At 40.7% G+C, this 26,454-nt stretch overlaps 1 protein-coding gene across 9 annotated transcripts in view; it reads left to right on the top strand.

Moving 5' to 3' along the window:
* Positions 1 to 26,454, top strand: part of TRIM2 (tripartite motif containing 2) — a 116,432-nt gene that overhangs the window by 26,693 nt on the left and 63,285 nt on the right. For 2 of the 9 annotated variants that reach the window (XM_083834022.1, XM_083834018.1), the window contains exon 1: positions 17,770 to 18,057. The exons of 2 other annotated variants lie outside the window; for them this stretch is intronic. Coding sequence is in view for 1 of the 7 variants with exons in the window: in XM_083834017.1 (XP_083690143.1) it covers positions 17,974 to 18,057 (84 nt within the window). In the remaining 6 variants the exon portion in view is untranslated. Of the gene's footprint in view, positions 1 to 1,969; positions 2,339 to 17,247; positions 18,058 to 26,454 lie in introns of those variants that run through there. 5 more of the 9 variants (XM_083834009.1, XM_083834017.1, XM_083834010.1 and 2 more) reach the window with 5 other exon arrangements.

The raw sequence follows: 26,454 nt of genomic DNA, 5'->3' as shown, positions 1-26,454 counted from the left end.
GTCACTAAACATCTGTTACATGACCACTGTTTCATGTCATTCCCAACCCAGGCAAGTCTTCAGCTGCTGAATTAGAAGCCTGCACAGCCCCATTACCAGGGCCCTCATCTTCCCATCTCCCAAATGCAATCGGATAATCTGTCCTCCCTGTGATGGCTGTGGACAGGTTCATCTCCTCCCAGCTGAGAGGAAAGCCATGTAAACAGCAATTTGCTTTCTCTCTTTCTGCTTCACTGCACACTATGCCTCACTGACTCGTACAGCTCCTTCCAGGCACTTCCTCGAGTTTTAATGTAGCACAGTCTCATAATGTCTAATGAGCGACTTTGAAGCTGATAGTTCTGAATGTAGTAGATGTAGTGAGATCCCTGTTGCTGGAAGAATAAATAAACAGAAAAAAAAACAACTCTACACTTTAATGTGCAGTATTGATTGCTACATTGAGCCATAATGTCAACTAAATGCCTCCCTTTCTCCTTGCTTCCCACAAATGCACAATAATAGACCTCGTTTACTGGAATTTAGAAATTATTTTGTCTTTGTGAGTGGTGCTGTGACAGTGCCCACTACATTCTCATTTAATTTGTAATATCATTTGTATATTTCGTATTTCTGATACACTTTTTAGATAACTATATTTCTTGCCCCCAAAACTAATCAGCACTAATTTTATAATGAGAATTTCAGTGTTACCTTGTTATTAAAAAGAATCTAGGCCATATGCATTATGTAAGGTTGCCATAGGAACAGTTTCTCTGAGGGGAAAACCGACTGTCCGTAGTTTCCACAGAAACCACTCCCTGCTGAGACAGGTGCCTCCAAGGGAAGTGAAGGGAATATAAATGAGAGAGAAAGAGATGCACACAGCTGTCATACGATCTCTGCAGCATCCCCACATTGCTGCAAATTCATTTCTGGGTTTATTTTTAGTCTGTAGTTTTTGCCTGTATGTCTGGCACCTTCTCTTGGCATGTAAACTCTGCCCATCCCTCCCTCACCTGGAACTGGTTTTGCAGATGGAGGTCCGGAAATGCTCCACCTTGGCAGTGAACTGACCACATCTGATAAGAGAGTCCAGTGCTCTGGGAACCACAGTGCATGGGAGGATTTAAATGGTAAATGAGAACTTTCCCCCTTTTATTAATTCCGTTTTTCTGAAAGAAGTCAGCAAAAGCAGATTTGGAAATAATTCCTTCTGGAGAGGAGTCAGCTATCTCGACTAATTTGTCAGTTAATGGTTTTGTTGTTTTTGGGTACCAGCATCTGATGATAGGAAAAATGTGTGATGAAAGATCAGGAGTTAATTCCTTTTTGCAACATCAGTTCCTAGGATTTGTTAAGTGAGGAAAAAAGGAGCCATTTCTTTTAATATGCTTTAATGTCACTGAAAGCAAGTATGGATTCGCATTTCTGAAATCCTTTGGCACATTTCTTCACAAATAGTGTTGATCTGTTTTATTTTTTTTCTTCAAGGGAAATAAAACCATGACATTCATTCAAGGCTTAGTGTGGCCATAGCTACAGATTAACACGCTGGCTACTTCATCTTCATCCTGTCATCTCTCTGCTGCTTTATGGGGAAAGCAGGCTGACATGGTTATTAAATCTGGCAGCTGTGTTGTATGCACATGGGAAGCAAGTAGAGCACAGCATATAGAAAATGAGTAGCTTTCAGATAACTGCCTTCTTTTCACTGCTACGAGGCTTGAAAGGCAGCCTAAAAAGCTCCTTCTCCTCTTTGTAATCGCCAGTCGTTGGATCAGTGTGCAAATATTGCAAATACAGTTGCAAATGTAAGTATTCCTTGCCTGTGTGCTGCTTTCAGATTGCTAATTAGGGTTTCTACCTTGGTGTTCTGCTTGAAAAAGCAGAGAGATGAAAGCTGAAAACATCCTGACAGGGAATGCTTCTATGCAGTGTTGTTTCAGCTTTCAGTGGAAGAGCTACTGAGGGAATGGGATGCATGAAAGCTTTCCAGAACAAATAGTTTGCAGTTGTGTTTGTTGATTTTGGGGATATCTGCTTGCCGCTTTGTCTCCGAGGGAAGAACCCAAGCAAATGCAGGGGGTGCTTCTAGATAGATGGTTTTCTGTTAGATAATATTAGATACGCAGTGGGAATGATACCTCAGTATTAATAGGCTGCTTGTGAACATGTAGGAGAGAAATCTGCCGTGGTATTTTTCACCTCGAATCTTTTCTTTGAAAATCCAAAAATGCAGAACTGGACTTCTCATTAAGAAACTCAGCAGTACCTTATTATCGGAAGCGCAAATAGTCATCATAAGGGGCACCAGTAAGTCTGCATCTGGCCTGATAAGAACAATGAACGTAGCACGGTGAGCGATGCATGTTTTTCACCAATCTCACTCTATTTGTACGTGAAGAGGATCTTTATCTGCTATGTTGCATGAAGGCAGGATGGTAAGGTTGTTGGGAAGTAAAGGAGTTGCAGGTTTTTTGGTGTCACGGTAATACTGTAAAGAAGAGAATTGGTATTTGTTGAGTGGTTTTTTGATCTTTTAGCACTGAAGAAACAGCATCCTGTTTTTTAGCTTCCTTTCTAGTTCAAAGCTTCTGTCGTACCATTGTCCTATTGAGTTTATGGCTAGTGAATTCGTATTATGCCGTGAACAAAATCTGCTTTTTGGAAACAGCAATCAGTGAGAAGTATAAATGTCAGGTAATTGCATGAGAAATGCAGGCTATAGCCAGTTTGTCTGAGATGCCATGTCATGTTTCTTGCTTTATTTACAGGACTTGTTGTTTCTTAGGGACTGCTTTGATACTGTAAGTTTTTTTCTGAACCTTGTGAAAAAGTCATGATAACAGTTAACAGGTGTGACTGCCGTTAAGTGACTAGGGAGAGAGTATGTTGCATTGTTTGGTGCAAGGAGAGAACTAAACATATTCACAGTATTACTGTCTCTATAATGCTGTTATAATACAGGTTATATGCTTGGTCCATTTGTTGTTTAGAAGCTGTTTTTGCAGTATTTCAGCTTCATCTTACAGGTGTATACATAGAAATGCCTGTCTTCGTTGTAGGAACTGAAAGGTGATTTTGGAGCTTCTCTTCCTGTTGTCCTCAACGCGTACCCTACTCCCACCCTCCCCATACACAGTTAGAAATTAATAGCTTCCCAGAAACAGCTTTGAAAACGGTCATTTTTGATAACAGCCGTGGAGCTAATCTTCCCAAGCTTGAGTGGCAGCAAGCCAACTGCTGAGACAAGTGGTGACCTTTTAGGACAATGTCTCTCACAAAAATGTCAAAATGTTAAAATGGCAGACATCAAATGCCATGTGTGCAGGGAAGGGGTGTCAGCTGGCAGGCTTTCGGCTGAAGGCAGTTAATCCACTGCTTGCCTGGATTAAATATGGAAAGCCCCTGCCTAAGTCTATAAAATGTAGAGAAATAATTTATGTGTGTCCTGAATCATTTCAGATTTGAGACATGGATGAAAAATCTCAGGTGTTTTTTTTTAAATCTGCTCTGGCATCTTCCTGACAGATATCAGAAAAGCAGCCTTTTTACACTCTGCACTTCGAATCATATACCAGTTTTTCTCCCAGATCTCATCCACGATGTAAATTGATCTTGATGAAGCCTAAGCAGTGTTCATTGATGTGCATGCAGCTGGATGCTGAAATGCTGAAAGTGTGTGCATTGACTTTTAGGCATATGCTCACTGAATGTTAAACAATCCCCTGCAGTTCTTGATGCTGCAGCCCTGAGCTGAAACCTCATTTGTAATTATGTACACTGATGCTTTGTAGCTTTCTTTGAAAGCAGTGAAGTCTGACCATTCCCATGCTTTCTGGTGTGTCAGCCTCTTGGAGATACCTTTACCCCTGGTAAACAGCACAGAACCAGATCAGTGATGCTGATTGCCAGCATTGTAGGTGTGTCATTCCCCCTGCGTATTTCAGGGAGGTGTGGGAGGTGCGAAACTACCCAATCCTTTACCTTGGCCTGTAGGAAAGCAGTATGTGTGGTTGGAAACTAACCAACTATCCTGTTCACCTTTTGGTTGACCTCACTTGGAGAATAAGAAAGGTTAATCCAGCGACTGTATCAGGCCAGTCTTGTCTGGCCAGTTTGCAACTGGCCACAGTTGAAGAGAATTTTCAGCGTTCTCTATGCAAAACACAGGGTGCACTGCCAACACAGGTAACCCCTGCAAAGCAGTCAATGACCAGAGATTTTCTTTCCAGTCATTATTATGATCACTCCTGTTTCCTAATTCCCTACACGAAGAATTATGAAGCACATGAGGTAGGTAAGGACAAATTTCCTTAAATGTATTTCCTCCCTCTTTTCTGTTTCTCCCTCCCACCTGTCTTCTAATTTCTATCTGCTTTTCCACAAGCACTTCCATGATTTGTGATTTACCAAGACTTAGAAATCTGTCTGGAAGGAGAGCATTATGCTTATCTAGCTGAGGAATAAAAAGGAAATTGATGTACTGGTTAATGTAACCAATCACAACAAAGCTACCTACGATGAATTTTGGATTTTGATTTTCAAACAGCAAGTCACATGTAGTTACAGTCTATTTAGTCATCCATGATAATGTCAAAGGACAGATTAAAAAAAAAAAAGATGCTGCTGTTCTTCCGTGGACTTTGCGTGAAGAAGAAATCTGAGGAAAGTAATTGGGTATGTTCATTCAGTTATAATTTGTTTTTAATCCAATTATACAGGGCTTGTTTGTTTCCTAAAAACCCATCCAGTGTCATATCAATTCGTTAAACGTTATCAGTCATTACACCTGATATGAAGTTCTGATCACAGCAATGGCATTTTCACTTTATTCTGCATATTAGATTATTACTCTGTTATTTCTGTATCATCCAGGAACACTCTTATTGGAATATCACTGAGCTAGGTACTGTATAGAAACAGAAGGTAATCCTTGGACTTAGATTACTTACAAGCTATTGTAAAAATAAAGCGAAAGCTTAGCCATGAGAGAAAGAAGAAGCAAATATTTTAACTATATGTGATCCAGATGTCAAATCTTATACAACCAGTTTTCATGTTTGTCTTTTTATCTGAAGTCAGAATACAGATGTCAGTAATATGCTGAAACTGAATTGGTCATGAGGATGCCAGAGTTTTGCCTAGATATGACTTAAAATTGCATGTAATTAAAATAAGAAAATGTATACTTACTGTGACCTTGTTTCAAAGCTGTCATACTGATTCACATGGAATATCTCCCTTAGGCTGTTAGAGTTTAGCTATGAAGTTAATGAAGTTATTAATTGAAATTAACTCCACTGACCAAAGCATGACTACAATTTCAAGTAGTTGTAGACCAATGATGAAGATTCCCCTTAAAATCATTAAGACGCTATTTTATTATTGACTTTAGTAATTACTAAGTTAATAATGTTGACGATAACCTTAATTACTAGGGCAATAATATTCATTATTAAGTTTAATGAAGCATGTTTACCTGCAGTTACTTACAGGATCTAAATTTCAATGTTAATTATTGCAATGAAACAGCAGCAACATGACACTTGGCCGTCAGATGGTCATTGACTCATCACGGATCATGTACTGTGAACAGTGGGGTTCATAATATCTGTGTTTTCTATAAAGCCAATTTTTCCTGTCTTTCTGCTCCTCGCCCATTTTACAAGTAGATTCCAGGATAAGTCACACATCTGTTAACATCACCTTTTCTGCTATGTTTGTTTGAAGGGTATGGTGTAAGGTAGGCAGTGTTTTTTATACCCATAAACTAGAACTGAATCTGCCATCTGAAATAAGTCAGAAATACCCATATGATAATATGCTATTCCACTGAGAAGGTATTTCATTTATTCAGTTTGTACAATCTTCAGATCATCCTTCATGAAGCAAGTCTGTAGCACATGAATGCAAGCTACAGCTTAACTGAGCAATCTAACTGACATAACTGAGCAAAATTGTGTAATTCTTTCTGGACATTTATATTGTGCATATGATTTCTAGTTGCCATTTTTAGTATGAGGGCATGAACCTAGTTGTATATGCAGGACTGAAAATTCTAAAGAATCCCAGAGGGTCAAACCGCAGTTGGAAAACTTCAGTACCTTGAATTTGATTTTTTTTTTTTTTTAATTTATTTCAGGTTGAAACTATGCTTTGCAATAATATCTTCTTCTGTATTGACACTGCAACTTGTATAACTATATTACTATGTTATATAACTATGTTATCATAAACGTACACAAAGCTAACAGTGGGCATTAGTATGGGCCAAAATTTAAATATATTCTGACAGTGGTACTGTTGTTCCTTCCATAAAGCAGTTACAGGAATCTAAACGAATGGAAGCTGCTGAACGTGAAAGGTTATTGTACTCCTCAAATGTCTTTTTTTTTTTTTCCTTGAATGCAGGGAACAATGAATAAAACAATTCTGAAAGATTATTTGCAAGCATGCAATTATCTAGTTTGATCTGAATGGATAAAGTAGTATCTTATCAGTCTGGTTTGCTAGTACTTTGAAAGGATTTTGCAGAACTCATTAGTTCAGGAGTATTAGGACAGGTGCCTTTTTTTTTTTTTTTTTTTTTTTGAGACAATACTATGATTCCCAAAGGGATAAGCTAGAATGTCAAAGGCAAAATAATTTATCCCCAGGAGTGGTGTGGATTACTGTTAAGAAGTTTCTGAAATCCTGTCCTATCATTCACATATTTCAAAGCATTACTAAAAGTAATGACCTGATTTTAAAGATGGTAGATGAGAAATAACCACATCACTGCAGCTTGTTTGCCATTTAGAAAGATGATTAGTCTTAATTTTTAAAGGCTTCAGCTCTTTTTAGTTGCCTTTACAAAGACATTCCAAAAAGTTAAATACTCACTGGTCTGAGGTGTTTTTTTCCTGATTCAGTGGGAATTCAATCAAGGGGCCTTTCTTAAGAACCGAGAGGGTCTATAGACTAAAAGTGAGCTTTCTCTGCATTGTTACAAACCTGCTTCCATTCTTTGCTGGATGGAAATAAGTTCATTAAAATATAGCTCTGGTTCTGCCTCAGCAGAGTGTAGAAAAATAATTCCTCCTGTGTACCAGGGCTAGGTTTTGTTTTGTTTTTAAAAGAGGAGGTTGGTATTGACTCCTTTGACACTGAGTTCTTTCCTGCTGACATATCTGAATCCATAGGCTGTTACAACTTTCTTATAGTATGTGTAGCCCTCGAACGGATTTTAAATTAGCCATTAGTTTATGCTGAGGCATTAGGTAAGTCCTATGTAAAAGCGAACCAATGAGTCTGAAAACTGATTAAAGAATTAAATCATCTAACACCCAAATTATTTTAATATGCTGGAGTTCCTAGGGCAATACGCATATTAACCTTGAGCCAAGATGTAGCCATCCTACAGGTGAACGTAACTCAATACTGAATATTCTCATGGCAAAATTTTACCCTGAAGGGGCTTCCAACCATCATACTGTTCCACCCAGTAGGATGGCCAAAGTACCCTTTTATTTACAAAATGATGGCTGTGCAATTTAAGATGCAAAACAATGAACTTGTTCAGCTTATTTTGTTTTTAAGAGCATGCTGAGAGTTAACAGCGGGGCTTATAACATGGATGACTTTGTATGGTGCTAATAATAAACACCATAGTATGGACAACAAAGACCTAGAAATCAATAATTATTGATGAGAAAAGTCATTATTCTCATGGTAATTACTAGGAGACTCGTGATGGTTTGCTTTGATTCTGACCTTGGTTCTTCATGCACTGAAGTAATTGCAGCTAATTCCTTTTTTCCAGAAATGTTAATTTCTTGTTCCATGTCAGACAGTGTAGGCAAGGGAGGACCACAATGGAAAACGCTGTTATTCTTACATTTTGGGAATTATCAGTTTACCCTCTTGGGGCAACGAAAGGTCACATCATTGTTTTCAGGTGATGTTTTTTAAACAACAGGTCTGTCCTTAAGTTTTCTGAAGAAAGCACAAAAGTTTTTTTTCATTGCTTGCTTTGAAGATATGAGGGCAGTCAGACGCATAGGGGATCTCACCTGATTGTACGTCCTGTGGAGGGCTAAAAGAAGAAAGCTCTGTGATGCTCCTTGATCCTCAACTGGCTAGCCCTTGGAGAAATTGGAGTGGGTGTTAAGCAACCCTGATTTATGGAACTGGGAAAAGGTTGTTTAGATCTTTCAGCAGCAGAGACCCCCTACTAATTTGACCCTATCTTCTGAAAAGCCTTTTCCTTTAAATATACTTCCCCTCTATCTGTTGCTGAGGAAAGTTTGAGTATGGCCAGAGCAAGAAGTGGCACAGCATCACTGTGTTGTCAGCTGTGCTTGTGGTGAGCTATCCAAATAAAGGTATTTGCTATTAGTAAGGAGAACTCGAGAGAGCTCTTCAACTGATTGCTTCAATCAGGTGTGGAGATTAAAAGTTGTTGCAGGGGTGTCTGTCACACTGTAATTCTCTGGGTCAGTGGGGTGTCATCTCTTTACAGGACTGTCTGTGAATGGATGTGTGTACAAAGAAGTCCATAGTAGTTTGTTTATCTACTGATTCAGAGCAGATGCTCAAATAGCACAACTTTTTATGAAGGAGGAATTGATAAAGAGTGCAGCTGGGATGTGGTTGGTACAAGAAACTCCATCCATCATTTTCCGAAAGACACAATGAATGGCTTAATTGTTGCTGCTAACAATTGTTGGCCATTTTATTTGCTATAGAAAATGTATGATCCCACTAAGAGCCAACTCAGAGAAATACAGTGACAGAGTAGTCTTTTTTCCATTCATTTGACTTCATTCACTGCGCAGATTCCCTCTGGACCAAGACCTTTGAATACTGCTCACCTGCAGAGGAGAGAGCCAGCAGCTCACATCTTGTCCACCGCGAGTGAGGTCCTGAGATGCCTAACATAGCTCTAAATGGGGAAGAAACAGACCTGACAGTAAGGAAATAGTGTTAGTACAACATGCAAGAAAAAAAACAAAAACAACTATTTCATGCTGGGAAATCTGTGTACAGTAATATGTAAAGTTACTACCTTCTGAGAGAGCCCCCCATGGGAATACTTCTCCTCATATCAAAGAGTTTCCTTCAGAGTCTTGCAAATGTAATCTGCCCTCTTCTGTGTAACTGGGTTCAGCGTGTCTTGTTTCGTATCTTCCTTGGTTGCAAGGCTTATATATAAGGCTATCTCTGGTGCAACCTTTTATGTAAATTTTACTTCAGTATTGACATCTCTAGAGGACTTCACAAAACATTTGATGTTTGTCTTTCTTTTTTGGAACAAAATGATTACCTGAATTTTTTTTTATTATTTTTATGTTTACATGTTAACAGTCTCCTGTTTTTTTCTGGCTGACTTGTGCTTTTTTGATGTCTTTAACCTGTCTTTAAAATGGCCAAGAAATATAGCCTTAAAGTAAGTCCATTAATTCAAACAATTGCTTAATTTTAGCAATTATCAATGCCTCTTTCTGCGAGATCTCTTTCAGCTTGAGTCAGAAAGCAACCAAGAGCAAACAATCAGTTCTAAGCAAGAAGCCTCTTTTAAACATGCCACATGGCTGATCTCGACAAACATGCAGAGAAGCACAAGTGAATACACAGAAATTCTCAAGGCCTGCTGTTCATCCAGACTCTGGGTACTGTGCAGTATTGCCTCACAACACATTTTGTTCCTTGCATGCAAATAGACTGCAGTGTGCAAGCTATAATTTAATCCATGCCACAGACAAGGTCAACACAAAGGCCCTGGTAGGGCACTGGGCTGTAGTCAGGCAGCTGTGACTGTTTTAACAGAAATCAGGGAGTCCTTGCTCAAGGAATGAGGCAATATATTCAGTACTTTTAGAGCAAGAAGTGCACTAAGACCAAATGCTGAAAGAAACACTTTAAAAAAATATTATTTTAGTGGCAGTTAAAAAAAAAAAAAAGATTGAGGGGGAACTGATTTCCTATTACTGTAAAAAACATCATAGTGTTGCTGGATCTAAGTTATAGATAGTTTATTTTTTTTTCTCATTCTGCATATCTTCAGAGAGCCTTTACTAATGTAGATAGCATTGGAATTGCTTTTGCATGTACATTTTTCTTTACTTATTTGCTTAAGATAGAATACACGATATCACCAGTTTTCTTAGTTGGCTGGCTAGTATTTCAAACACTTTGTTCCTGCCCCAATGTAACATTAGCAAGCAATCTACCTGGACATATCTAGACACTATTGTTGACAAATAAAAAGCTACCTAGTTGATTTTAGAATCACACTGAATAAAAAATTAAGTATGTTTAATTTTCAGGCATGTTCTTTGTATTTCATATTGGTTATAAGTATGTTCTTATGTGGATTTTCCTCCATAACTTACAGTTGCTGTGTCAAAATACACTCTCATACAACCATTTTCTTATGGAGAATGTTTTAAATGCTTGCAGATCTCTAACAAAATATATATTTCTGGAGCATTTCATCATTCCATGAATCTCATTTCTTGTCAAAACAGTGAGACTGTACCAAATGGGGCTACATTCTCCTGGTGTGCATTAATTTAGTAGTTTTGCTTGAGTTTTATCAACCATTTAGGAATTTGTGATGGCATTGCTGCTTTCACTCTGCAGTTATCCATTCGTCTATAGACTTGTTTGTTATTCTTGCCTTTAACATTGCCTTTAACAATCTTAGTATGCTCAGTCTGCTAGCATTGTCTTTTATACATTTTTATCCTGGTTCTTGTATGTGTGATTGACAGAAGAAAGCTCTGGGAGTATTTTGACCCCCAGTTCACTTTTCTTAGGCTGCTATAAAATGATATGACTTAACTCCAGGCATGGGGGCAGTTCGGTCCTGATCACATGACAGCTTTAACCATGTGCTGCTTGTTATGTTTTAACCGAGTTCTTCATGGCTGAAGTTTGTAATGTCTTCTGATATTAAGCCCTTCCCCTCTCCTGCTGTTCAGAACACCTTGTATAACAGAGGTTTGCTTGCAGACTAGCATGGCCCTGTTTTTATAGGGAACTGGGTGACCACAAGGAGCCTGACTTGAGAACGCCTGGAAGTCATCAAAAGTTCCCTTTTATGTGACCCAGTTATATGAGGATGCTGAACACTTAGACTGTTGTGTTTGCTTGCTTTCAGGCTTCTGTAAGTACGCACTACCATCTTTTAAAACTATCTTTAAAAGCATTTGTTCATTCAAGTGAATGATTCTGACCTTTTTTGTGCCTCTACAGTTTCATTTCAACTGTTTGAATTATTTAAGTGTTTCCATGCGCTAAGTAACTAACGTGCTCTGTCTCTAGGTTTGCTAGATAGAAAAGGGGATGCAGAAATAAACTGGGTGTAGCATTTTCTTGGTATCCCCCTCACCCAGATTCAATATGTAGACAGCCAACATAAAACAGCTGGGTAGCCTCATTCAAGAAGAGGTAAGCTGCTGATCTTTATTGGGAGTGGGAAGGGATGAAGGGGACGAGCCTCATCTGCACTGTGAGGTGCAGAGCACTCTGGCCGTTATTCAGAGTGTGTGTGTGTGAGGAGAGTTAATTCCTTTTAGTTCCTGGCTAAATCCATGGCTGACCTCATTGATGTGAGAGTGAAATCAGCAGGAGTTCTCATATGCTTGAAAGGAAGGCATGTATTAAAGTGCTTTCTTTGAAACAAGGTCACTGCATTGCTAATTGAGCATTTTTCCTCTGATGGGTAAACACCTCCCCTTCTCTGAGCATCCTTTGCTCTTGTTTGCAGAGGTTTGGTCCTGTGCCAAACAAGTGAGTGCGATATTTATGTCTAAGTTCAAGATAAATAGGTTTTATGATGGGAGCAGGAGCCACTGCTATCTTGAAGGCAGTCTTCTAATTATTCATATCTATTTGTTGCTTAACAGCAAGGTCTTCACAAAGAGTTCTTTTGAATATTTTCCCTGAGTTCATCTGTGTGACCAGGGACATCTCAACCCAGAGAAGTGTGAAGAACAAGCCCGCGTTACAAAGGCCGTACCTAAAATGGGAGATGGCATGTTTTTTCATATCAGTTTTTCTGTTCCAAATATACTGCTTGAAATATTTATACTGTTATCTGGAAAAGCATTCCTGGGAGGTGAATCATTTTGTGTTGTTTGAAATGAGGGTGGATGTATATACTACTGGTGTTAGTGGCTCTCTTTGGAAGTACCTGACACTGAATGTAGGTCTGTTCCAAAAGCAAAACATTTGTCCTTCTGGAGTATATTTGTGAACTCCAAAGCTAATCATAGCTAAGGGGTGTTTTGGCATTGTTTGAAAAATCCCACTAGAAGCAGATGAATCACCCCTGAACACCAGTGGAATTTAAATAGTGTCTAGATTCATTTAGAGAATTTAACAGAGGAGTGACTATAATGTAGTACAGCATAGATCAAAGTAGCTTACAGCCAGCTGGGGTGTTGGAGAAATCTGTTTAGGGCAACATAGCGTCCAGCACAGGCTACTTCGCTTTGCTGCTAGACAGAGCTTTCTAGTATTTTGGCAGCATATATAGCAGACAGCTAGACAGCTTAGAGCTAGGTTTGGTATTTTTTGCTACTCTTGACGCAGTGAAGTCTAGCCAAACCTTAAGGCTCAAAAAGTCTCTGGTGAGATGGGAAACTGAGGAACTTAGTCTGCAAGTAAGATAGAGCATATGCAAAGAGTAGTTTATACTTGAAACGTCTCCTCCAAGCTCTGTGAACCACCTCTTACCAGGACAAGGAACCCAGTGAAAACAGGGAGAGAACTTGCACAGAGGGAATATAAGCCTGAAGATTTACAGTGCTCTGTGACTCCAAGGTTAATCATTATCCACAGCACATGTATTTCTGGAGGTGCTTCTCTAGTTATTAGTATATTTGTATTATGTTTGGAATGAGTGACCTTAGAGGTGTCAGGAAAGTTGAAACAAAACTTACAGAAAGACCACATCAGTTGAACTGGATGAAGAAAAATTTCTGGCCTATTCATTTTCATTCTCCATGCACTGATGTTCTCTAACAGTATTTAATTGGCACCCTGATCAACCAGAGAAGGTCAAAATTAGAAGCATTAAATTATCCAGCAAACTCCTGTTGGAAATAAAATCCTGCCATACTAGTTATCCTGTATTTATTGGTTCTGGAAAGATGTCTGTCCTAAATCAATAATGAAAGCAATAAGAATCTGCGTGTCCAGAATTTCTTCAATGAGAGCTTCAAGGTGCTGTAAATGTATCCACACAGTAGTTCTGCGAAATAGATGAGACATAATATTGATATTTTACAGGGGAGTATTAAATCACTAGTCCACATCTAACTAGAACATCAGTGATAATCGGATAGAACAGGAATTATCACAGCTGTTGATGTACATCAGCTATGTAACCTTATTTCTTTCAACACAGTTTCTACTGTGATAAATGCTATTTGTATTTTTGCTTACAGTTTTATAGTAGTGTGCTGCTTTTCCACTCCTGTGCTGTGGAGAAACAAGTCTCTGTGTGCAATTTGGCATTATTTCCACTATTAAGTTCCAGGTGGGTATCTCAGCTTTGATCTGATCCCTGGTGTGGCATTACTGATGGGGAGCTGGCAGAATAGAGGACATCCCAGCAAGCCTTCAGCGGTGCAGGAAGGAGGAGTTGCAGGCCTCATCTTTCTGTGTAGCGAGCCATGAACAGTGATGTGCTGACAGCTGTTGTTTCACTAAATCATTTGGAGCACAGGGATGTTTCCTGTAGTCAGATGTGGCCTCCAGGGGCTAGACATATCCCCAGTGTCTTTTATGGCATTTGCTTGACCTTGTGAGGCACCACAAAAGGGTTAAATAGTTCCACAGTGTGCCCCTTGCTCTCTAATTAGGAAATGGTCCAAGAGCTCAAAGTTCAAAATGCACATGGTCTGAGCTGGGACTAAGCCCAAGTTCCCATTGATTGCAGCCTCATGTGTTAGCGTGCTACATCTGCACATGATCTCTTCCCCTTGCCATTTCCACGATTTCTTTTCCTTTTTAAAAGAAAAGCTGAACAATTCACGTACAGAGTTTCACTTCTGTCACCATCCAAAGTCTTTTGTTACTTGAGCTTGTGTGCTTTCTGGGAACAACTTGTGACCCACTTTCAAATTGAAACCAGGCCAGTAAAACATGACAAAAATCTTCCTACTCAACTCCCTTCTGCAGTGTCTGTGGCTACTGCTGGGGAAGCAGGAGAGGACTACTCCTAGTGGAGGCACAGATACGAATTGGTCAGGCTGAGCATCCAGGGGTCTGGAGCTCCATGTTGGCCTCCTAAGGGGTGAGGGTGACAGGCAAAATGGCATGCAGCTGGGATTGTGTTTTGAGAAGAAAGTGCAGGCTGAATATAGGCTGAGGCCACAAAAAGGGAAAGGGAGAAAAGCAGTTTTACCGAGCAAAGAATAAATGGTATAAAGCCGGGTGCATGGATGGAAGTAGGGAAGAAGACAGACTCAAAATGTTACCCCATGGAGGAGCCTGCAACCTAGGGAGTGGGCAAAGTTAAGTTGTGGTGATTCATATACCAAATGCTTTCTGTTACCAGATGCAGAATACTTAAATGTTCCCTCCTTTTTTTTTTTCCCATCAGAATCTTTCCCCTATCCATTTTTTTCCCCAGTAAACCAAATTATTACTGTTTTCAGAAACCTGCATTTAATGAATATAGTACTGCACTTTCAGTTTGAAAACATTTTATTAAAACATTATAGTGCTTGCTGGAAATCAAGCGGGGGAGGGGGGTCATAGGTGTTTTTGGGATCTTGTGCTGAAGAGTGGTGTGGTTTGGGAGCTCATAGTTTTAGGTCCCACCCCAGAAGGGATGGGGGTTTCTGGGGATGACAGCCAACTTTCTGATTATAAAAAAAGAAGACAGATCCTGTCTCCGCCTCTTTACCTGTCCTGCTTCCAGCCACATGTGATCACTGCTTTCCTTTGCTGCCTCTTGCGCTGTTTGACATGACAGGGAGATGAGTCAGATCATTAACCTGGCTGAAAAACATACCCAGCAAGTGGAATTGGCTCCGTGAGCCATCATACGGCTCCTTGAGCACATGTGAGGGAGGGGGCAGGCCTGTGCAGCTGGCAATCATGGTGAGGAGAGGGGCTGGATGGCCCCTTTGGTAAAAATGAGCTGTTAAATGAGCTTGGCTGTCCTCACATTAGCTGGCACTTGCGTCTGCAACGTTGGCAGTGCTGGTGACAATTCTCCTGCATCATACAAGGCTTAAGGACAAAGAGATAGCTTCATCCTTGGCATAATTCTGTGAGTGGAGTCACAGGAGTTATACCCAGAGTGACTTTGTCTAAAGTCTGCCTTTTCAATATAGTCCACTAAATCAGCTCATTCTTGTTCTCTCTTTTGTTTCTTTATTTGTGGCTACACTGAATTAGCATCTTAAATAAATTGCCATGGGAATCGGAGATGCAATAGCTAGCTTTCTTTCTCTTGTGCATCTACAAACAGTCTTTTCATAGCAGTCTTTTCACAATCTCATGTACAGTGTTTGAGCACTTGATCCGTATCCATCAAGGGCTTTTGATACCTATCCTCTCCATTAAAAATCTATCAGCATAAGGTGCATTAAATATGGCATATGGTTGATAGAAAAATTCGAGCACATAAAATTTATATATGTGTATGGAACATCTCTCTTTCTGAAGTTACTTGCAGCCTACTTATTGCTCCTGAGACTCATTCTGATATATTATTTCAATGTTTTGTGATGTGTGGGCTGTAGAAAAGAAAGGGAAATAGATACTGTGATTTGATCAAGCAGGGCATTCTCTGCATAGAGGACAAGGTGGAAAGAAAAGGGCTTTGTAGGAAGAGAGAAGGCTGAAAAGACAGGCCTTGTGGTGAAGAGAGCTGTGGGAGTGGATCAGTAAGAAAGGAGAAACTCTGAAAAGGTCTTGAAGCTCAGGACAAGAAAGCTTGGCTGGCATGGAGATATGTAGGCAGTGTGGCTGGGCTATGAAAGAAAAGATGACCTCAGATGCTGAATTTTCTGGGGAGAACAATGCAGGTGCATTGGGAATGAGATCCAGGCTCAGTAATCAAAATGACTAAAGTAATCAAATACTGTGATCACACAGGAAATTTCAATATTTAAAACATCAAAGAAGAGATCTCTAATAAAATATTGTCCATGTGGCTAGCTTAGAGTTGACTAGGCAACAGACCTGGATAAAGGTATAGGCACTGTACATTATATGCTTGGATGGCAGCTGATGGAGCCGTGCGGTTGCACTAGAATCTCAGATATCACTGAGAAACGTGCCTAGTATGCCTCCCTGTGAAGAAAAACTTGCAAACGTGACCCAGGCACGTTGTGATGCAGCGAAGTGTGCCAGAACTCACGCGCAGCCTGTCAGCAGGAGCCTGAGCGCTGCGATATGCCTGCCCACCCGAACGAGGTGCTATCTTCAGCATCTGCTTTTGCAGGGGGCTCAGCTCCTTTACCAGAGCAGGGGGGCGGGAAATGGCTTGTGCCAAGACTGTAAAGACAGTAATGAATGGAGTGTGATCAGCCTGCTGTAATTTGCTCCCAGAAAAGGATCTGAGAATTAGGAACTGTCAAGGCATTTAATGCAGTATTCCTAAAAGACCGGGTAACATACAGGAACAGAAAGAAGCAGAAGGCTGAAAAATATAAATGCGCAATTACAAAAGTGGAACAGGAGCATGCACCAGCAAACAGTAAAAGCTGTATGAAATATAACAAGTAGGATGCCTTGGGAGCAAGTGAGGAAGATGCTGAGAGAAGAATGAATTAGAAAGGTCAGAGAAAAAACTGCGAAAGCCAAAAAGATGGCATGGCATTTAAGAAGCATTTTAATTATTTCCAAAGCAGAGAAATTGCTCAGACAGACTGGAGTACAAAGCATGATATTCATCTAGGGAGTTGGTATAAGAGACTTGATGAGATTGATTTCAGCAGCAGACAGGCCTCACAGGCAAACTAGAGGCAAAAAAAGTAGGACAGAGCAGGGATGAAACGGGATCAGCAGCTGTAAGCAGGGTATTCAATTAAATAGGAACAGTTCAATTCAAACAACAAAGGAGATAAGAACTTGGAGAAACAGGTGTGAGCGTAGACGGCTAAGGCAAGATCAGAAAGAGAAATTTTAGGGAGTATTCGCTTCATGAAGCAGCTCTTCTGTCTCTCTGTTAGATTCACTAAACTGACCTAGATGTATTTGCCTCTGTGCTATGTTGCTTTTTCGTGGAAGGATGGGGGGGTGGGAGGGTGAACAGAAGGGAGGCTCAGCATCTCCGCTTTGACCAGCATTATGTTGCTAGATTAGCTTGATTGTCTCACAAAACCTCACCTTGAGGGTGCTGGGGTTGTGACTCTGCCCCGTAGGGAGGAAGATGACCAAAAGAACAAGCAGTGATGATGGAGGTGAAGAGAAGCAATGAAGAGGATCGGTAAAGGCTGGGAGGTCAGGGCCAGAGGGGCAGGGTAAGATGCTTGTGACTGACAAGTGAGAAACCACAGTATCAGCAAATGAAACATGTTAGGAAGGATGAGAATGTGAAAAAGAGTGGAGAGAAGAAAAATCAGAGACTTTGCAAGTGAAACTTCTCTATAGCAAATATGGACTGGACTCAGTTTACAGCGTTTGTTTGATTGACCTGAAAGGAACAATACATTGGGGATGCCTGTGGGTTTTCTAAGAGCAATCGCAGCAAGTATGTGTTCTTCCCGAAGTGGCTTATTGATTCTTTTTCCTTCCGCCTTAAGCATTTTACTGCCCAGCAGTAAACTGTCAAGCACTAGTCCTTCCCAGTCAGCCCCTACTGAAGAATGAAACACAATATCTCGAACACCCAGAACGCGGAGCAGCTAATCATTGGCTCGCATTGTGGCCGGCAGGGCCGGCCCGCCTCTTTGGCTTGTGCTGACAAGCTGTTTGTGTTTGTGCAAGGCCACCCTTCAACGCAGCCGCCTGATGGCCATGCTGGGACCAACTGTCTGAATGCTGCAGGGAGCCGGGTCCTCTGATCGGAGCCAGAGTGAGTTTCAGCCTCTCGTACTCCTGCACGGACTCTATGGAACAGCAGTAAGTAGCCTTCTGGCTCATCGTGGCCTTTCTCCTAAGGTTAAGGACATGTTTTAGCAAGGCAGGTAGGCACTGCCATTTACAGAGGTGGCTGTTAGAATGTTTTCCTCTGTCTGATGTAAAAAGGCAGCTACTTTGTATGCAGTGTCATGACTACTAGGATTACACTCTTTCAGTCTCAAATGAGACCTTCCTGGGAGGGCAGAAGTTAATGGGGACACAACCCATTTAAGCTTGCATTTTTAAAATTAAATAAATAAATAGGTAAATAATTAATCAGTATCTAGTTCTTTTTAGCTGCATTTCCATACTTATCATTCAGTTGTGTTTCAAAGCGTAACAGTTTTTGCAATGTCATGAATGGCATTGTGTGAAGTGGCTAGATATGGGGTACTGTTAAATGAATGCTTCCTAAAATGCTGATAGGTGCTGTCATATTCTAAGATATATACCTAGCCATAGGAAAAACAAAGTCATGTTCAGAGATTTCAGTCCTCTTTGCTGGCTGCTATTAGGAAAAGTTCACAGTTCCACAGAGCAAAAGACTGCAGAGATGGGTTGAGCTTTACTTTTTTTTTGTCTTTAATATTATTTTTGATGTTCAGAATTTTAAATACAATAGTCCGTTTGGGCAGTATTTTTAAATTTAATCCTGCATTGCAAATATTGATGGACTTTTCAGATTCTTTCACCCTTTCCACCTACAAAGAAAATCATAATGATCCTATCAGCTGGATACCATGCAGAATCTCAGACCCACTCTGCCACTGAAGTTTTGTCCAGTCTGTCTAGATTTCATGTGGTAGCTGATGAGCTCATCTTTCATTCACATTTTATAAATGAAGAAAATAGAGATATGACAGATTAAGTGACTTTGCTATGACCATAGAGCAAAGTATCTATCACTCAGCAGCATATTGCTGAGGCCACTCAATTATGTTATAACTTTTTCTTCCTTTCATTTATTTTACAAAATTATGTTGGATAATGCTAATGATAATTTCTAGGGATGTCTGTGTATTTCTCCCAGGGTTCGGATTGGCCAAGCAGATTGGCTGCTTGTCCAAACTGCTCTGAGCTCAAAACTGAGTGGGAAGCCTCAAGCAGATGAGGCTGCAACAATATTTTTAGTGCTTCCTTCTTCTGAAATAGCTGGAAATGTCCCATATGGCACTACGACAGCACTTCAGTAGTACCAGGATGGCAGGATGGTCCTTTCTCCAGTGTGGTACTTCAGCTGCCGCCTGAACCAGAAGTGCTTGGATCTGCAGAAATTTCAGCTCGGGCTTGGAGTTCAGAGTAGCTGGGGGGGAGAAGCTGTTACTGTAAATAAGCATATTCACTGTACCTATTTTTAAAGTCACAGAACTAATCTTATGTTGAAGTTTCAATCAGATCCTGGTTAGCTTTGAGTCATGCCAAAAAATTAAAATCTTGAGAGACCTGATGAGACCTAATTGTGCCCCGTGTCTGCCCTGCTGCTTGCGTTTTGGGGTAGTGCATTGCTTCTGCAGACAGCCCTAATGCAGTTGTAGACCCTTGGCTTAATGCTCATACTCCCCATAATGCTTCTAAGGACTGCTTCATTTAATGAGTCTTGAGTTGCAGAGGGTTAATCAAGCAATATTATCTGTGTGAAACAGTGGTTAAGAGATATCTAGAGAGGAACCTGCAAATAAAACCGGCCAAACTGTGGGCAGCTATTGCACTTAGTACATTCTATCTAGAGGGGTCTTGATGCTCACAGAAATTGAGGTTTATTGTTAAAGCACTAAAAAGAACAGTTCAGTTCTGAGACTGAACCTCCTCTAAAGCAATAAATTGTGTGAATAAAAGCTAGTTACAGAAATAGGCTGCTTCCATGTCAGCCTATGAACACAGACCAGAGGTTCTCAGTTACTCTCTCTAAGTAGTAGATAGATAATAAGCCTTGAGAAATAAAGATGAAAATGAAATTGTTTTTTTGTCTATAAATTAAGAGACCTGGATTTCAGTACTTAAGTAAAAATGAAAGCAAAATGGGATACACATCAGGCATAAATGCACAGCTAAGAGTTTTTGCTGTGCTCTCACCGTACACAGTTAGGAATAATCAATATGCTTACCACATTGTCTGTCTCCCATCTAAAGAAAGAACTCCCTTGTGCATCACGAGCTCAGCACAACATGGCTTGCTCTGTAGAGGCAGACTGTGCCTGTTTGATTTACATCAGAGTAAACAGGCAGCAGATTAAAATTGATTTGTCTTCCTCCCAGAGAGATAATTTTCAAGATGTATTCACAGGGGTTGCTAAAACAGGGCACTGAATCAACATCCTTCATTAAAAAAAAAAAAAAGAAACTGACTACTGTGAACAGCATATACTATAATTGTACTTTCTGATTCTGAGATGATAGGCAGTGTGTGGAAACAAAATGATTTACTCATTAACTCAGCTTTCAGATAACCGAGGAAGCAGGTTAGCATATCGTCCTCAATCTACGAAAGGGGGAAATGAAGTCTGCAAGAAAGTTGGAAATAGAACTAAGATCTGCTTCCCAGGGCTGTGTTTTTAGGGCAATTCATTTTCTTCCTCTGTCTCTGTAGGTGTACTGCGTGTTGACTGTGGGATCCCTTGCCAACATTTCCCTGTGGCTGGCATGTTCTGCCGGTACACGTGCAATATAGCTGCACTCACGTTATTGTTCAGTAATATGGCAGTTAATAGAGGGAATTAATTCGGCGTTGACCAAAACCCTGACCTGTTACTAAAAATTGCCAAATATATTTACTGGATTACGAAGACTGTAAAGTTGAATCTGATCTACTAGATTTCCCCCTTGTCCTTGACAATGTCAGCTGAGCTCCCAAAATTGATCCATCTCTTGGGAAAGAACGGTTATCTAGATTAATAAGAGTTTTGTGTTACTGGAGCTGTAATTTATGACACTGAGCATTCAAATTCTTAGTGAAAACAAGAGGCTTTGAGGGCACTGTTCCTCTCAGGGATTCAGCTTATTAGCAGGTGCTCTGTTGATGTGTCCTATCTGCTTGACATTTATCAGCTAAGGCTGTGATAAGAGAGAGAGACATCAGCTGTTTGAGTCTGAACAGAAAACTGAATTGTCGGGTAACAGAAAAAACATCCGAGTGCGTGAAAGAAGCTGTGGGAGCCTGCTGTCAGGTGTGGGTAGATTTCCTTGTAAAACTCCTCACGATCAGCACTCAGGTCTCCACGGGGATAGAGACTGAGGTTTGCAAACAACCCCTCCTCAGCCTCCCTGGATATGGTTGTCCTCTCTCTTAAGTCTGGACTCTCTGACTAATATTCTCCATGCTAATATCCTCAACCTTCACCCACACTTGGGAAAGCTTTTAAAATCTTTAACTGTATTTTTTGTTTTAGGTCCATTTTCCTAGGTATTAGAGATCCTTTTCTAGGTAAGGGATGTTGTTCCTAGTAAAGTGCAACGTACTGCTTCATTCTAAAAAATGAAAACTGTGGTAAACATGTAGCCTTTTCAATTAAAAAAAAGAAAAAACTAGGAGGGTTTTAGCACTCAGATCTTACTTGGATATCAAAAGCATAGGGTCTCCACCTGCTGTCAGGGTTTTATTTTGATGGCGTTACTCAGTGAAAGCACTGTATCTAGGAAAGAAAAGGATTGTAAAGCAGGGTATATATGCAAAATTCACCCCAAAACAATGGCAGAAGTTTCTCAATCAAGAATTTGCTACAGAGACAGTCCTGTAGAATGTTTTGCCTGCGATATAGTGGGAAAGACAGGTCAAGGCAGAAAGAACAGGGACCTTCCTTGCCTGTGGTGGAGGGAACTGCAGTGGCTAAGTGGCCTTCAGACCTGTGCTGCCTTAAATCTGTGTTTACCAGAATCCACTGGTCTTTTTGATTTCTCTCCCTCCTGTCCTGTACACCTGGCCTTTCAGCTGGCCTGGAATGCTGAAGGAAACAGGAATCAGCAACACATGGTACTTGTACCAGCTGTGCTCTGTTCCCATGCTGGGAAGATGCTCCCTTGGCCTCCACAAGCAAGCCCTAAGCTTTCTTCTTACAGGAATCACTGGCTTACAGAACTGGGCTATCTGCATTGCTGCATTGGTTTGATAGCGTAGGCAAGGCACAGTCTGGCTAACCACCTTCTTTTAGGGTACGTACAGAAATGGTATAAAATTAATTGCTGCCTCCAGGTGGCCCACCCACATTCCTCTCTCTACCTTAAGTCTCTTGGGCCCAGAAAGTAAGCTATGTCCCAGTATGTGCTCAGGTAGTCGGGAAATGTTATAGATGCCACTGCTCTTTCATCCACAAAAGAGCTTTAAAATTTTTTAGTTTCCTTCCTTTTTGCCTGCGTAGCTAGGTTAAAGGTCTGAGAAAGCAGCAATTTAAGCTTACAGCATAAAAAGGCCTTAATTGAGTGGGCAGCTTGCTGTGTTCTGTCCTGGTTGGTGCTGTCTAAAAAAAAATACCTTCTGTCATCAGGCTTTTCCTCTTACCACTGCTGCTTCATAGCATGTGAAACCAAGAAGCATAGTACCCATTAAGCTTCAAGGCTAGTGCTGTAGTTTACCTCCCATAATCAATTCATACTGGGGCTCATGTTCTTCCTGACTTCTTTCTCATTACACGGTGTCTCCAGCGGGCATTTTTACCTCATGCTCCCTAAGTATAATGCCCTAATCTGCTGTAAGACAGATGTTAATGTTTGTTGTAGTAATATACTGGCATAGAATTCTGCAGGTCTTATTCTGGCAAAACTTCTGCTGATGGCAGCAGCAGGACTGGTTACTCAGGGGCTGAAAATGGACCGTGAGAATTACAATCTATTTTGGAATGCGTTGTTTAACTTTTTCTTCTGACTGGGACACTTAATTTTAGAGCAGTAACTTTGGTCTTCTTTTCAATTAGTTTTTTGAATGTGTGAAAGCAAGTTGATAGGCATTTGATGTGGTCAATATTAACTCCAGCATTGCAGTGGCTGAACTTTCAGCATGTAACAGTTTTCAGACGTGGCTTTTTTGAGACCCACTGTCTAAAGAAATCTTCCTCCTTTCCCACATTTTCCCCATCATTTTCTGTTGATATCCATTCTTCTTTGTCACTTTGAAATCTACGCTTGACTCTTGTACACATTTTGGGAGCCAGTGTTACATCAAAATGTTTTCTTGGTTCCCGGTAGCTGTGGAAAATGTAATGCTGTTACACTTCAATGCACAGATGGGAATAAGTGAGCTAGAACTTCTGTGGCTCTGACAGCAAAAAAAGAGGATGTAGGAGTGGGAAAAGATGATCATGTAGGTAGGAAGAGCAGGGGAAACATTCTTGTATACGTGCTCAAAACCTAAATGTGGGTATCCTCAGTAGAGATTCCTTGTATTTGCATCTGGCCCAAAGCCCTGCGCAGCCAGGAGCCCCTCAGGCTTTCACTCTGGTTTTTGGTGTCTCCTAGCCTAAGGCCCCTCACCCTTTGTCCCAGTCTCCAGCTCATGCCAGTGCAAAACATCTACCTTCTCACTCCCTACAGCCCATGCCCCCATACCTCAACTGCACAGTTCACAACCTCTCCAGCTTTCTGCCAGAAGAGCTAACTTCTTCCCAGCTGTCCTCCTTAATGTCTTTGTTCCACACCATTTAAGATGCTTGTTCTGCTTGCCTCACAGCCCTTAAAAGCTTCCCCAAAGCCCTCCACCCTCTGACATATTCTCCTCCTACCCACTTTTTGTAGTCTTTCCCACTACAGTCCCGCGTTTGCAGTCACAAACAGGCTGTTTCTTCTCCCCCTGATTTCCAGGTTCCTCAGTGCAAAGGTCTCAACATACTTTCTTTTTCCTTTCTCCTTGTACTTGAGGGCAAAAGAGTAGGGTAAACCAAGCATATACTGGCCCTTTATGCTATAAGAATGGATGGCTCCAGGCAAGGCTAGAGAAAGACTAAGCCAATAAATATTTAAGCTTGGTACATTTTTTAGAAAATGTAGCCCTTCCTGTTTATTTTGCCAAACAAACTGCCCAGTATTCAACACGTATCTTGTGAACCAACTTCAGTCTCACAAGGGCTTTTCAACTGCTTGCTGTGGTTATCCATGTGCTCTTTTCTTTTTATTACTGGTCACATGGTAACACTTCTGATTCTTGGATGAACAACACTTATTTTTTTTTAAAGGAGGGTTTGGACACATTACTTTTGGTTCTGAACTTCTCATGAATGAAAATGTATTATATCAGTGTTTCCTGGACGCTTGCTTTTGAAAGAAAACATGCTTAGGTGAATGAAAGTTCCTGAAAAACAGTAATACTGAGACAACATGATTTAATAGGAGCCTGGACTGGTGGTTAATTTTTGAGGATAGCAAACTATGTATGATTCAGGGCAGTACAGAGTAGAGCTGTGGGCCTGGTGTATGCCAGAATTTAAGGGCCATGATTGCCATGGAAGTGGGACTTTGAGCTTCAGCAGGCAGAAGCAGTGTGGTGCTTACCTGCCTGTGTCGTGGTATATTTTCATGAGCAGCTTGAGAAAGTGGCTCACAGTCTTCATTCTTCCCCCGCTCTGGTCCATAATGCTCAATCTCTGCATCACCCGTGGCACTCACCAGAACTGTGAGCTAATTCATCTCACTTGCCTTGCAGAAAGTTGATGCATTTTGCTGTGGGTTCATTTTCTGCCAGGCGATGAACTGTATCCATTCACTGGGGGTCCAAAAATGGCCACACCCAGATTAATAAAAAATTGCCACGGTGCAAGGTGAGAAATAGGAGTGTGCAGCTGGGGTGTGGGGAAGGGAGACAGGAACCTTTGAAAACAGCTTAATGTTTGTCTTTAGGAATCACATCCTTCCAATCTTTGACCTTTATGAACGCCCCTGGCAGAAATACATTGCATGCTCTTTGCTGGCTTATTTGTGAACTTGAAGAAGACAAAGGAGTATCCAGCCATTAGTTCCTGCACTGTGGGCTTCAGAGTGGGAAAGAAGGGCTCACCATAGCAGCTCACTTAGAAGGGACAAGGCTGAACGTCTCTGTCACCAGAGCTCTCAGAATCAGATTATGTGCCCCAGGCAAGCCTAGATCCCTGCAGTCACAGATGTTAGTGAGAGTTGATGTGAAAAAGTGGCTTAGTGCTATGCTTGTTCTCCCTTTTTACTGGGGAGAGCCAGGGGCTACTGCAGGCTATAGTGAAAATATCAGCAGCCTTGGGGCTACTCCAGCTATGGCATCAAGGTTATAATGTAATATATTTGTCTGAGCTGTGTATGTGCTTTCTGTGGAAAAGGAGTGTTACTGCATTATAAAGCAAAATACCAACAGCACTGAAGCAGCCCAATCCTGATCTAACAGTAGGAGCAGACTGCAAAGGATTATCACAGTATATTATCTCTTCAGATCATCAGTAACTTGAAGGGGGACAGACTTTTGCCAAACTTAAGTCACTGGACAACAATCTGAAATACTAAAAAAATGAAATATACAGTAAGAGAGTAAATTCACAGTAATGAATACAAGCTCAGCATCTGAACCCAGATCCGAGATATTCCATGTGCTGGCTTTAAATGTTTTAAATCACAACTAATTCTTCTTTAAAAAAAATGGGTCATTTTTTTGCCAAAATCTACATTATTATATTTCATCAACAGTAAGAGAACTGAAGCTTCACCTTGAACTCCTCCTCTAAGGGTCGATTTGTCTTTTTATCCGACTTGTGGTTTTTCAGTCTGTACAAAGCGTGACAGCTTGTTTGCATCAGAAGATTCATATAGGACTTGACCTATGACCAACCTGAAATCTACATAAATGTATTTAAAATCCTATACCAAGTAGTCTACTCTGAGAATGAATGGTGAACACGTAGCTGTGGTGCATCCCTGGTTTGTTAATCTGCCATCCTGAGCTTCCATCATTTTGCAATTTCATAGGTTCAAATTAAATGTCGAGGTGCATTCTCCAACAAACCCAGACCTTTCACCTATCACTTTCTCAGTATTTAAACTGCAAAACAACAGGATAGAAAATAAATTGCTTCCATCTATACCTTTACAATATAGAAGTTCCAACAAAACCACACTAGGCTCAATGGGAGCAGAATCCAATCCAAGAGAGAGAATTTCCGCCACCTACTGTGCATCAAAACCTGTCACTGACTGAGGAGGGGCAATTTTCTTTGCTTTAACAAAGATACAATGCAGTTAAAAAAGAACATTCCAAGAATCTAAATACAAAGCTGCATATAATAAGTATTATCAAAATCTAAGCTGCATCCTTCTCGTCCTTGTCCTGCTAATACTGCTGATATAGTTGATCTTGGTGAGAAGTCAGGGTTGTTTTCTATTTACATGGAAAATAACAAGGTTATTTTGTAGCTGGCATTTTAAAACATCCCTAATGGAAGCTGCCGTTTTTCTGAG

This window comes from Anser anser, assembly GCF_964211835.1.
Source record: "Anser anser genome assembly, chromosome: 4".
Classification (NCBI taxonomy): domain Eukaryota; kingdom Metazoa; phylum Chordata; class Aves; order Anseriformes; family Anatidae; genus Anser; species Anser anser.
Note: the sequence above shows the minus strand (reverse complement) of the source record. Positions and strands in the feature narration are given on the sequence as shown.